The sequence below is a fragment of the Dipodomys merriami genome, unplaced genomic scaffold (genome assembly GCF_024711535.1).
Source record: "Dipodomys merriami isolate MVZ:Mamm:240054 unplaced genomic scaffold, mDipMer1.0.p SCAF_28, whole genome shotgun sequence".
NCBI classification, from domain to species: domain Eukaryota; kingdom Metazoa; phylum Chordata; class Mammalia; order Rodentia; family Heteromyidae; genus Dipodomys; species Dipodomys merriami.
This window is the reverse complement of record NW_027204270.1, coordinates 17,306,959-17,320,136: the sequence shown is the minus strand read 5'-3', so window position 1 is coordinate 17,320,136 and position 13,178 is coordinate 17,306,959. Positions and strand designations below refer to the sequence as shown.

Below are 13,178 nucleotides of genomic sequence, written 5' to 3'. Positions count from 1 at the left end.
GCGCACCGGGCCGCAGGCCCCGCCCGCCCGGGACCCGAGACTTAGGGGGAGTGAGGAGGGTGCCGTCGCACGCGACGCCCTCGGTGGGGCTCCCGGGACTCGGAGGCCTCCGCACTCCCCAAAAGTGGCTCAGCAGGCGCGGGACGAAGTGCTTCCCGCCGGTGGCCCGGCCGACAGCCGCGGCTCCCCGCGCGGACCGGCGCAGGCACGCGCGAGGACAGCCCTGAGCGCCCTCCCAGAAGCCTCCGCGCCGCCGGGGTCCTGACGGGCCGCGCCGCCTCCTGCCGCTGCACGTGTCTCCGGCGCGATGCCTAAATCCAAGCGGGACAAGAAAGGTGGGCGCGGGGGTTCTCGGGGTGCGGGGGGCCGTGGGGACCCAGGGGGCAGACTCCGCGGGCGGGGTGCCCAGCCTTTCGTGAGGGGCCAAAGGGATACGTTTCAGAGCCTTGGAGACCGGCGCTGCGAGCTGCGCGGAAGGTCTCGGGGTGCTGGGGGAGTCGCCGGAGGGAGCGGAACCGGGCCGCGGGCCGAGGCTCCCGCAGCCAGGCCCCGCCGGGGCGGGGGAAGACAGCTCCCGAGACCCGGGCTCTGCCGGTGTCGCCCGGGCCCGCGCTCCCCCCTTTGTGTCACCCCGACCGCCTGCCCGCTCAGCTCCCGCCCGTTCCCGTGCGTGGTGCCCGGTATCTACGCGGCGAGTCCGTGCGCTCTCACCTTTTAATGCGCGCTGATTCCTAGACCCCGATCCAGATCACTTTGACTGTGGTGCTGGCAGGGATCTGTCTCGAATGCTCTTGAAGTCATTCTGCACTTCGTAACGGTTGGGCGATCCAGCGGTTACAAGGAAGGGCTAGCGTCAACTCTATGTTTTGGTCGGAAAATATCGTCCCTCAACTTGAATGCATGTAGTTTAAGAAGAGGTGAAGGGCTGGGAAGGTGGCTCAGCGGTAGAGTGCTTGCCTTGCATACATGAGGTCCTGGGTTCGATTCCTCAGCGCCACATAAGCAGAAAAAGCCAGAAGTGGCACTGTGGTTCAAGTGGTAGAGCGCTAGCCTTCAGCCGAAGAGCTGAGGGACAGCGTCCAGGCCCAGAGTTCAGGCCCCACGACTGGCTAAAAAAAAAAAGAAGTGAAGTTTGACACTGCTCTGTACGGATAGCGCGGGCAAGGGGACTGCAGAGAAGAGCGGCAGAAACACGAGGAAATATTTACCTGTTGGAAGTAATTAACTCCACCCTCCCAGACGAAAGACCTCTTCCCAAGTAGTTAGGGGGGTGAGGAACCTTTTTCTTCTTAAGGGCTATTTAGATATTTATACAAAAAGCATGCAGCTAGCTCCAGTGTGTGATTTCAAGGACATTACCTAAAGTTCCCCACCCCTAGAGCTTGAGAGAAGAATGGCATGGTTTAACTTTTTTTCCCCTGGGGCTTGAACTCAGGGCTTCTGTCCCTGACCTTTTGCTCCAAAGCTAGCACTTTACCACTTGAGCTACAGCGCTGCTTCCGGCTTTTTCTGTTTATGTGGTACTGAGGATCGAATCCAAAGGTTCATGCATGTAGGCAAGCACTCTACCACTAGCCACATTCCCAGCCCCTTAACTTTATTCTTAAAGGATTGCTGGCTACCTTGGTGAGTAGCCTGGGGGAGATGGAGGCAAGAGAGCAAGGATGGAAACAACCAAGCCCAACAGTCATCCAAGACAGTGGTACTTATGTGAAATCATGTCAGTGCAGAGGATCCAGATGGGCTGCTTGTATTTCATTCAATCTCCTTGCTGTGCTTTCTACTGACTGCTGTGGTTCCTTGACCTGTGTGCCTTGTAAAGAGAGACTTTGGAGCTGGGGACATCTGAGTACAAACCCCAGAACCACTAAAACAAGGGGGACTGTGATTGCCAGGTAGGAAGAGGCTAGGTCACTTCCTAGGGGTCACCAGGGCTTTCCAGTTGGTGATTGCTTGTGATGTAATTTGTTTCTTTAAGCCCTGATCAGACCTGGCACATGCCAGCTCTTGTGGACAGGGTTGGGCCCAGTTGTTTTTACAGAAGGGCTTGTCTCCACAAGGAGGCATCCATGAGTCCAAAAGAAATGCAGGCAGGTGCTAGTGGCTCACGACTGTCTAATCCTAGCTAACTTAAGAAGCTGAAATCTGAAGATTTCAGTTTGAAGCCAGCCCCAGCAGAAAAGTCCTTGAGACTCTTACCTCCAACTAACCAACAGAAAGCTAGAAATAGAGGCACAGCTCAAGAGGTAGAGCACCAGCCATAGCAGAATAAGAATGGGAGAACCTGAGTCCAAGCCCCAGTAATGCCACGGGGGGAAAAAAAACCATATGTATATATATGCAAGGAGGGAGTAGGTGAGAATGAGGGAATAGATGGTACTGTGCAATAAAAACGTACTTTTTGCCTATGTATATAAAGGTAACCCTGCTGTACATCACCTTTAAAACAACAATAAAGTAATTTAGGGGAAAAAATGCCTTCTGTGCAGACATGTAGTACAAGAGATATGGTCCCAGCTGCTGATCCCCAGGCTCATTACTTCTACAACATAGGCATTAATGGCTTCTATGCATCATGGCCAAGAGCTGAGAGGGACCAGCCTCAGCCAGCAAGTTAGGGCTGCCACTGAGAGCACTGTACCAACAGGAACGCACCCAACCCCACACTGCAGCTATCTGTCTCACTGAGGACTCAGGAATGTTTAGTTTGTATGACATGCAGTTTGTGCATGCAGACCCAGAACATAATTGTGCATAGGCCCTCCACACACCCTGGAAATGCCTTGTATGCCAGAATGATGGCAGCCAGGCCCTTGCTGCCTTCACTCAGGCTGCCTTGGTCCAGCTGAGCCCCAAATGGGAAGGAAAAGAAGTTTCCATGACATCCAGATTGATCACTCACCATCTTTTTCCATTTTTTTTATTAGTTTCCTTAACCAAAACTACAAAGAAAGGCTTAGAACTGAAACAGAACCTGATAGAAGAGGTAAGAACTAACTGCATTAATTTCCTAGTTTATATGTAGTTTATAGAGGTGCATATAGGACTGTTTGTTGGAGGATAATGCCATTTACAAAGAAAGCAAACCAGCTGTCAATCCAACCCTTTTGTCATTATCCAGCAGAGCTCCCACCAGTAAGGCCCATCCTGGTTTCAGGCTGTGATTGATTTTATCCTGTGCCCTATACTTCTCCAAGTGTTTCCATGCCTTCCCCAACATCCCTGAGAGGTACACATTATGTTATGCTATTTTGCAGTTAGAAACACTGAAACTTAGCAAGGTATCTTATTCTACCCTGAGTCAGTAAAGGCTAGGAGTAACTTCTGACCTCCCTATCCTGGGTTGTAAGATAAGGGAGAACAGAGGCACACAGATTCTATATCTCTATGATAGCTTTGGCTGGCAGCACTGCAGGTTAGCCTCCTTTGCTGTTCAGTTAATAGGTTAACAATAACTAGACAAAGCACACAAAAGTGATTGGTCACCTGTAATCCTAGCTACTCAGGAGGCTGAGATGAGTATCGCGGTTCAAAGCCAGCCCGGGCAGGAGAGACCGTGAGACTCCTATCTCCAATAAACCACCAGAAAACCGGAAGTGGCGCTGTAGCTCAAGTGGTAGAGCGCTCGCCTTGAGCTGAAGAGCTGAGGGACAGCGCCCAGGCCCAGAGTTCAAGTCCCACGACCGACAAAAAAAAAAAAAAAGTGATTGGTCACCCATAAGTCATATCCCAGAGGCTTGATTTCCCTTGTGATGTGTGGTCCTGGTGTCAGAAATGGCAGTACGGAGATTTAAACAGGTTAAAGCCTAGAACACATTCTGTCATGAGGCAGAATTGCCCATGCCAGCTGCCCCTTGAACTTCTGAGCCTCATGACTTGTCCCACAGCTTCGGAAATGTGTGGACACGTACAAATACCTCTTCATCTTCTCTGTGGCCAACATGAGAAACAGCAAGCTGAAGGACATCCGGAATGCCTGGAAGCACAGCCGGTGAGTGAGTATGGGGAGGAAGGGCCAGGCTGCTGTAGGAGCTCAGGAACAACTCAAGGGGTCACATAAGTGGCCCTCAGTGACACTGCACCCACACTAAAGGGCACATTTCAAAGGTGAAAGCCAGCCTTCTAACAAGCCCCTCGGGAGCAAGACTCAGTAGTTTCTTTGGAGATAATTGGGAAATTGGTTCCTTAAAGTTCCAAGCCCTGAGCTCAAAAACGATTGCTCAGCCATGGAGTCTGGCATCATTCTAGTTTTAGAATGTCAGTATGTACCCCCAGTATAGACTGACCCAGGAGCAGGCTGCGAGGAACCTGTGGCCACTTGCAGTACTTGGCTAGATGCCTCTGGTTGGTCTCCTACTACACCAGCTCTGAAACATCCTATTAAAGGTGCTACATCTAGAGGGAGTGATTGTCACATGATGTTCCCAGTGCGCGGGTGACAAACTTGCCATGTCCTGTAGGGAAGTAATAGCAGGGACCCTGAGCTGGGGGTGCTGTATGTAGGTGGCATGTCTAGGTGAGGTGCTTTGGGCCTGTCCCCAGGCTGCCGAGAAATGGAACTGCCTGTCATTTAACTGAGGAAGGGGAAAGGAAGGGCACTTCCTTCAAATCCCTTTGTACTTGATAGGATGTTCTTTGGCAAAAACAAGGTGATGATGGTAGCCCTGGGGCGAAGCCCATCTGATGAGTACAGAGACAACCTGCACCAGGTAAGGGTCTAGAGGGGCTGTGCTGCCTTCCCTTGGTCCCCATGTCACCTCCCAGGCCCAGGGAGTGGTGTCCTGTGTGTCCCTGTGTCTCTCCTTCCCCTTCCTGCTCTACCAAGCAGAAATGGCCTTGAATGTTATCGGAGATAAATTGTTCACTTCGGAATTGCAGGTCAGCAAGAAGTTGAAGGGTGAAGTTGGTCTTCTTTTCACCAATCGCACAAAGGATGAAGTGAATGAGTAAGTCTCCATGAGCAGTGCAGGGGCTGTGCTGGTGGCACCACCAGGAAGTCTCACTGGTACTTGGTTGTGACCAGAGAGGATTGTATCTTGTCCAGCACAGTGCCTAGCCTGCAGCCAAACTGGGCGGGCAGAGAGGGGAGGCCCAGGTCCTGGGCTGAGTGGACTTCAGCCATCAACAACCTGCCTTCCTACTTCTTTTCTCCTTAAGGTGGTTCACAAAATACACGCAGATGGACTTTGCCCGAGCTGGTAACAAAGCAGCTTTCCCTGTGAACCTGGACCAAGGCCCTCTGGAGCAGTTCCCCCACTCCATGGAGCCACAACTGAGGCAACTGGGCCTGCCCACTGCCCTCAAGAAAGGTACAGCTGCTGGACACTGGTGGCTCACACCTGTAATCCTAGCTACTCAGGAGGCTGAAAGCTGAGGCTCACGGTTCAAAGCCAGCCCAGGCAGGAAAGTCAGTGAGACTCCATCTCCAGTTAACCACCAGAAAACCGGAAGTGGTACTGAGTGCCTTGTGCTGAAGAGCTGAGGGACAGCGCCCAGGTCCAGAGCTGTAAGGTCATAGTCCACAGCCAGAAGCACCAGCTTGCAGGCTCTGCCTTTCCTGGCTGAACAAGTAACTTTTATCGCCTCCCTTCCTGTGAGAAAATAGGCCAAGTACTCACCCCCCAATTGATATAAAAGTAGACGGTAAGTTCTAACCAGAGGACAGCACTTAAAGGACAATGAGGCAGCAGCTGCCCTTCTGTGTATCAACCTGCAGGGTGGCAAGCGAGCCGCCACAGGCTTCCCAACTCCACACTGGCAGCCCATGTCATGTGGGCCTGTGCCTGAGAGATGTGGGGCCCCTCTCCTGCAGGTGTGGTGACCTTGCTGTCTGACTATGAGGTGTGCAAGGAAGGCGATGTGCTGACCCCGGAGCAGGCCCGGGTTCTGGTAAGTGTGGGCTCTGGCAGGTGGGACCACTGCCTTTCTCTCCCCTGTGCTTCTCATCACACTCCTCACCCCTTCTCCCTCTGCGCTTAAAGAAACTCTTTGGGTATGAGATGGCTGAGTTCAAGGTGACCGTCAAATACATGTGGGATGCACAGTCGGGACGATTCCAGCCGATGGAAGATGACCTTCCTGAGAGCGCACCTGAGTCTGAGGAGGAGGAAGAGGATGAAGACGAGGACGACTAAGGCCTTTCAGCTCCGTCTGTGCCACACAGGACCCAGTAGGACTGACTGCCACCGCCCCTCTGGAGGAAGGCCCTATTTATTTTGCTATAGATGAAGACAGGTGACCTGACTGTGTTTCCAGAGAATAAAATTGAGTCTGCAGGTGTCTCCTGTAGACAGCAAGAGGCTTTTCTAAGATAAGGCCTTTGGCTTTGTGCTCGGCTTGGACACTAGGATTTCCTGTGTACCTAGTAAGCGAGCATAGTCCTGAGCCCTGTGGAGTTACTGCAGTAGCATTACGGCTCTCGATGGCCTAGAACAACCCCCACAGCTGGGCTCCCTCCTCTCCAGGAGAGGGCCCTCCCTCCGTGCCCTTTGCTTCTTACACAGAATTCCTGAGAAAAGTTAGGTGCCTTGGCAGTCCTTTCACATGTCTGCACACAGTCCAAACTCAGAGCTGACTGGTGGATACCAAGAAGTCAGGGGCCTTTAGAAACTCAAGAAAGGCCAGGTGCCTGTGGCTCACACCTGTAATCCTTGCAACACGGGAGGCTGAGATCTGAGGAGCACAGTTCAAAGCCAACCTGGGCAAGAAAGTCTGCGAGACTTGGATCCAACTAACCACAGAAAGGCTGGAAGCAGAGCTGTGGCTCAAGTGGTAGAGCACCAGCCTTGAGTTTAAAAAAATCTCAGGAATAGGCCTATCCCCTAAGTTCAAATCCCAGAACCAGCACCAAAGGGGGAAAAAAAAGGTGGAAGAGGTGCAGAAGTCAAGTACATTTTTAAGTTGGCTCCCAAAAGTACTAGGGATATAGTTCAGTGGTACAGCATTTGCCTACTGATTCCATCCCTAGCACCTCAAGAAAATGACTTTCTCTGAGTCTGGCAGTGTAACAACTCAGTAGTAGAGTGCTTGCCCAACATGGGTGAGCCCTAGGCACTGTGCCAGCATCCCCTAAAAGGAATGTGACCTGTCTCAAACACATTTCCAGGTTCAGACGGTTCTGATAGGTGCAGAGAAGCCATGGAACTTGGTACCCCTCTCACACCACTGGCTCCATGAATCTCTTCTCCATGTCCTTTGTGATAAATACCTTCTATAATAAAAACAACAATTTCCCTGAGTGCTGAGTTGTTTATGTGCTAGGGAGTCACTAGTGGCACCTCCATTTGCAGTGGGTCACAGAAGGGCAGGTAAAACATTCAATATATTACAGTAGCTCCAAAACAGCCTTTGAGACAGCTCTAACATCTTATGTGGCTCTCTGTCATACATAGCCAGTCCCACAAAGGGGACAGGCCAGGCTGGGTTAGGGGTTCTGGGTCTAAAGAGATCCAACTGCCTCTGACTCTGTCACCACAGTAGCCCCTCAAACCTCCAGCACAGGAGAGGTCACCAAACTTCAGCCAGCTCAGCTGCCAGCTTTCTTCACTAGGCAGAGCTCAGCCTGCTGCCCTCCCACTGGGTACAACTGGGTACACTGAAGGGAAATAGAAGGAAAAAAAAAAACAGCAGGGATAGAGCAAGTTGGATCAGCTCAAGGTAGCAACTGACCTTAAGGGAGATAAGGGATAGCTAGCTACAGTCCAGGCAGGTGGAACCTAACGGAAGTAGTTGGGACTCTGGTGGGTAACCAGGTTCCAGGCTTAATCAAAGGCTTCCATGACTCCCGGCTCCAAGGGCCCTTGCTCAGTGACAGCCAAGTTCTGCTCCAGTTGGTCTAGGCTGGACATGCCCAGAATGACTGTCCTCATGGGTGGCCTGCAGGGATACCATATTCCCAACATCTACCTGCAGCTCAAGTCACTTGCCCCTCCCTGCCAGCATTGCCAATATTATTTTTCCTTATGCCTGTATTATTCCAGCAGGAATTGACTAGCCAAGTAAGATTGTAAGCCCCAGTACCAGCATACACACACATATAAAAAAAACAAGGAGGGGGAAGTGGTGTTGTGGCTCAAGCAGTAGAGTTTTCACCTTGAGCTGAAGAACACAGGGACAGTGCCCAAGCCCTGAGTTCAAGCACCACGACCGACAAAAAATAAATAATAAAATATTTAAAAACAAGGAGGGATTGGGAAGGTGGCTCAGTGGTAGAGCACTTGCCTTGTATGCCTGAGGCCCTAGGTTTGATTCCTCAGCACCACATAAGCAAAAAAAAAAAAGCCAGAAGTGGCGCTGTAGCTCAAGTGGTAGAGTGCTAGCCTTGAGCTGAAGAGCTGAGGGACAGCGCCCAGGCCCAGGGATCAGGCCCCACAACTGGACCCAAAAAAAAAACAAAAACAAGGACTAGCATAGGTGAAGCCCTGGGTTTGATTCCTCAGTACCACATACACAAGAAGTCGGAAGTGGCACTGTGGCTCAATTGGTAGAGTGCTAGCCCTGAGCAAAAGAAGCACAGGGACAGTGCACACGTCCTAAGTTCAAGCCCCAGGACTGGCCCAAAAAAGAAATGAGCTGTGGCTCAAATAGAGTGCCAACAATGAGCAAAAAATCAAGAATTCATGTTGCCTCCAAATATGGCTGTAGCCATACCATAACTATGCTAGGTAGAGGGATGAAGGACAGTAAACTGGGACAAAAAGGAGATGGGGAGCCCCCAGCCACACAAGGCTGGGTCCTGCCTCCAGAGTAGACAGGAAAGGATGCAACTTTATACTAATGGTTTTTAAAAGTTCAAGTTCAGCCGGGCGCTGGTGGCTCACGCCTGTAATCCTAGCTACTCAGGAGGCTGAGATCTGAGGATCCCGGTTCAAAGCCAGCCTGGGCAGGAGAGGCCGTGAGACTCCTATCTCCAATAAACCACCAGAAAACCGGAAGTGGCGCTGTAGCTCAAGTGGTAGAGTGCTCGCCTTGAGCTGAAGAGCTGAGGGACAGCGCCCAGGCCCAGAGTTCAAGCCCCATGACCGACCAAAAAAAAAAAAAAAAGTTCAAGTTCAGGGCTGGGAAGGTGGCTTAGTGGAAGAGTGCTTGCCTCACATGCATGAAGCCCTGGGTTCAATTCCTCAGCACCATGTAAACAGAAAAAGCTTTTGTGGTGGTGCTGTGGCTCAAGTGGCAAAGCAGTAGCCTTGAGCTGAAGAGCTGAGAGGGACAGCACCCAGGCCCAGAGTTCAAGCCTCCTAGCCAACAAAAAAATTAAAATTAGCCGGGCGCTGGTGGCTCACGCCTGTAATCCTAGCTACTCAGGAGGCTGAGATCTGAGGATCGCGGTTCAAAGCCAGCCCGGGCAGGAGAGACCGTGAGACTCCTATCTCCAATAAACCACCAGAAAACCGGAAGTGGCGCTGTAGCTCAAGTGGTAGAGTGCTCGCCTTGAGCTGAAGAGCTGAGGGACAGCGCCCAGGCCCAGAGTTCAAGCCCCACGACCGACAAAAAAAAAAAAAAAAAAAAAAAAAAAAAATTAAAATTAAAAAATAATTCAAGTTCAGAATCAAATCCATGTTTATTCCACTCTAGGAATAGCTGTGCATAAATTGGCAGAATAAGGCTCCCCAAGACAAGTACTTCATATTAAAGCTGAAGTGATAATACTTAATAGGAAGTCTGTAACTTGGCTACCTGTACACATCAGAGGAAAATAAAGAGCCCTCCCAGGATAGAAGAGAATAGCAGGGGAGTCTTCAAGGCCCCATTCTCCACTCCCCCGCCCTCCCCCTCCCCCCAGCACCCAGGACAGCAAGGCTACCTGCAGCCAGGAGTGGTGGTACAGCCACCTCAGGGCAGCCAAGGTCATGCTGGGGGCACTGGGGCCATAAGGCAGCCTGCAGGGCCTTCACCAGGGTGATGGCCTTGAAGTGTTCCTCCTTCTAGTAGCTGATCAGGATACAGAGGATGCAGGGTTCAGAACCCCAGAGGACAGCCCAGTCCCTGGAGCCCTGAGAGACCTGGGTCCACTGGTGGGGGTTGGCATTCTAACCAGATTCCTAGGCACCTCACCAGGTGTTGGTTTTCATCTTGGGTGGAGACAGTGGAAGGAGCAAGAACTGAGCTCCACAGAGGCACACCCCACCAGAAAGCTTCAGTCATGAAAATACACGAAGCTCACTGCTGATATCTGATGCGCCTCCACTTAAGACCGTGGACATTTCAACAGGACTAGCATGGGGACCTCCTGCAGGAAGCCTGGCTTGAGAGGCCCTTCCTCCCACCAGCAAGGTCACACTGGGCCAGAAATGAACTCAGCAGACTTGTGCAAATTTAGCAACAGCAACTTTCTACAGTCCACAGAAAAGAATGGGAACAAACTGAATACTTTAGAGATGCCACAATCAATGCTAGAGTGAAGAGAAGCTGAAAGAATTCAGGAAGTTGCCTCTGACACTGGGTTATCAGTCTGAGCCCATGTGGGACACACAATAAGATCTGCTTTACACAAGACTCTAGGCTGGAAATGTGGCTTAGTGATAGAGTGCTTGCCTACCATGCATGAAACCCTGGGTTCAATTCCTTAGTGCCACATAAACAGAAAAAGCCACAAGTAGCACTGTGGCTCAAGCGGATAGAGTGCTAGCCTTGAGCAAAAGAAGCTCAGGGACAGTGCCCAGGCCCTGAATTCAAGCCCCAGGACTGGCAAAAGAAAAAACAACAAGCCAGGCACTGGTGTCTCACGCATGTAATCCTAGCTACTCAGGAGACTGAGATCTGAGGATCACAGTTCAAAGCCAGACTGGGCTAGAAAGTCTGTGAGACTCTTACTTCCAATAAACTACTAGAAAACCAGAAGTGGCACTGTGGCTCAAGTGATAGAGGGAGCGCTAGCCTTGAACTGAAGAGCTGAGGGACAGCGCCCAGGCCCAGAGTTCAAGCCCCATGACCGACAAAACAACAACAACAATAACCAAAAAAAAACACACATCAGGACTCTGGTGGTTCACACATGTAATCCTAGCTATTTAGAAGGCTAGATCTCATGACTGAGGTTTGAAACCAGCTCAGGCAGGAAAGTCTCTAAACCTCTAATCTCTAACTACTAAAAAACCAGAAATGGAGCTTTGCTTCAAGTGGTAGAGCAGTAATCTTTAGCATAAAAGCTCAGAGACAGTGCCAGGCCTGAAATCTAAGCCACAAACCAGTTTAAAAATTAAAAAAGGGGCTGGGATGTAGCTCAGTGGCAAAGCGCTTGCCTAGCAAGTGCAACATCCTGGGTTTGATCACCAGTACCAAAAAAAAAAAAAAAGACAAAAAAATACAGTTAAAAAAATAAATAAAAGAATAAAAGAACCATCTCATAAAAACAAAACCAACAAAGTAATAGGAATACAAAATGAATTGGGTTTTGTGTGTGTGTGTGTGAGTGAGTGTGTGTGTGTGCGTTTGCTGGAACAGGCTGGGCATTGCTTAGCTTTTTTGCTCTGTGCTATCACTCTCTCATTGTACCACACTTATACGTCCATGTTCAGAATTTTGGTGGTTAATTAGAGATAAAAGTCTCAGCCTTTACTGTCTGAGCTGGCTTCCAAGTGTGATCCTCAGATCTCAGCCTCCTGAATGGCTAGGATTATAGGCACAAGCCACAGGTGCTGACTAAAGGAATTGTTTTTAAAAGGACATGTTGAGGGGCTGGGAAGGTAGCTCAGTGGTAGAGCGCTTGCCTTGCATGCCTGAGGCCCTGGGTTCGATTCCTCAGCACCACATAAGCAAAAAGAAAAAAAAAAGCCGGAAGTGGCACTGTGGCTCAGATGGTTAGAGCGCTAGCCTTGAGCTGAAGAACTGAGGGACAGCACCCACTCAGGCCCAGAGTTCAGGCCCCACGACCGGACCCAAAAAACAAAAAAATAAAAAATAAAAAATAAAAAAGAAAAGGACATGTTGAAATTTCTTTAACAATCTTTTTTTAGGGAGTGAAGAATGCTGATGATCTCCTGCTTACACCAGTGAGCCACACCACCAGAACAAAATTTACAATAAGGTAAAGAGGAAAAAAAAAAAAGGTAAAGAGGAAAAAAGAAAAGGAAGGGAAGATGGATGTTCTCAAGAGCAGAGACACAAATGGCAATTTTCCTGCCCAGAGCTCACAACACTCAGACTCCCTGTACCCCAGGTGGCATGGCCAATTCCAAACACCAGGCTCTGCTAAGTCTATCCAGGCTGGATCCAGTGTGTGCAGCAGGGCATCTTCCCAGAAGAGAGACTCAGTGCCACAGACAGCACTGACACCAGGAATTCTCACCTCAGGGCCTGGAGTATCCCCAGAGATTCATGACAACAACCGAGGAAGACCAGGAACCCAGGTCACAGCACCCAGGAAGGAGCCAGCACTGGCACAGCAGGCCTTCTGTACCTCCAAGTAAGGGACCCTCACTTCTTCCCATGCAGACTCCTTCCCCAGGGCTCACCAATTCCAGTACATTTCAGCCTGGATGTAACCAAAGAAGCGGCCCTCATGCTGCTTGCTGTCCTTGTCCTCATAGCTGTACTTGCCCGTCAGGCCACCTGTGGAAGCCCCCAGATCATTGAGGATCCCTCAGAATTCTGGGCTGAGGGAGGATGGGGCAAAGGATTGGGGACACGACACGGACTTCATTGCATTCCTCAGCTTTACATTTCCTCCTTGCATGCCTGGCTGTGCTGGGCATCCACCAGGCCAGGAATGCAAACACCCCTCATCCCAGCCCTAGGTGCTGTGTCCATGCAGCCCATACCAGCCAAAGGGTTGAAGGCATAGAACCTCAGTCCAAAGTGTCTGAGGCAGGGGAAGAGGTCCATTTCTACCTGCCGGGTAATGAGGTTGTACATGCCCTGCAGGGAGAGGGTGAGGAGTCAAGAGGAAGGACCCCAATGAGTCCTTGAAAAACCCTCAGCTCAGACCTAAACAATCCTAGCACCCTGACAATCAGGAAACACACATAGCAACAGGAGGCGGGGGCTGAAAAATTCATCCTGCAGCCAGCACCTGTAATCATCTACTAGATGCAGTGGGTGATAGATTCTAGACTCACTAAGGCAAAAGGATAACACCCTGCCCTCTGATTCTAGGGACAGGTTTAGGCTGGGGCTGGAACTCAGCACCTCATTCATGCTTGACAAGCTTTACCTCTGAACCATGACTCAGCCACTTTGTG

The 13,178-nt window shown here is 50.7% G+C and overlaps 1 protein-coding gene across 1 annotated transcript; it reads left to right on the top strand.

Moving 5' to 3' along the window:
- The first annotated feature begins 230 nt into the window (after window positions 1-230).
- Window positions 231-7,254, top strand: Mrto4 (MRT4 homolog, ribosome maturation factor). The gene is made up of 8 exons (XM_070037808.1): window positions 231-335; window positions 2,928-2,986; window positions 3,888-3,991; window positions 4,628-4,709; window positions 4,879-4,946; window positions 5,158-5,309; window positions 5,813-5,889; window positions 5,982-7,254. Exons 1-8 carry the CDS (start codon window positions 308-310, stop codon window positions 6,132-6,134), a joined length of 723 nt encoding a protein of 240 aa, XP_069893909.1. The 5' UTR covers window positions 231-307; the 3' UTR covers window positions 6,135-7,254.
- Window positions 7,255-13,178: the final 5,924 nt, after the last annotated feature.

What these genes read in the sequence shown, in the direction of transcription:
- Mrto4 (XM_070037808.1), top strand. Translation starts at nt 308, where the DNA reads ATGCCTAAATCCAAGCGGGACAAGAAAG. An exon ending in ATCCAAGCGGGACAAGAAAG is followed by an intron (nt 336 to 2,927) that starts GTGGGCGCGGGG and finishes TTTTTTTATTAG; the next exon opens with TTTCCTTAACCAAAACTACA. An exon ending in AATGCCTGGAAGCACAGCCG is followed by an intron (nt 3,992 to 4,627) that starts GTGAGTGAGTAT and finishes TGTACTTGATAG; the next exon opens with GATGTTCTTTGGCAAAAACA.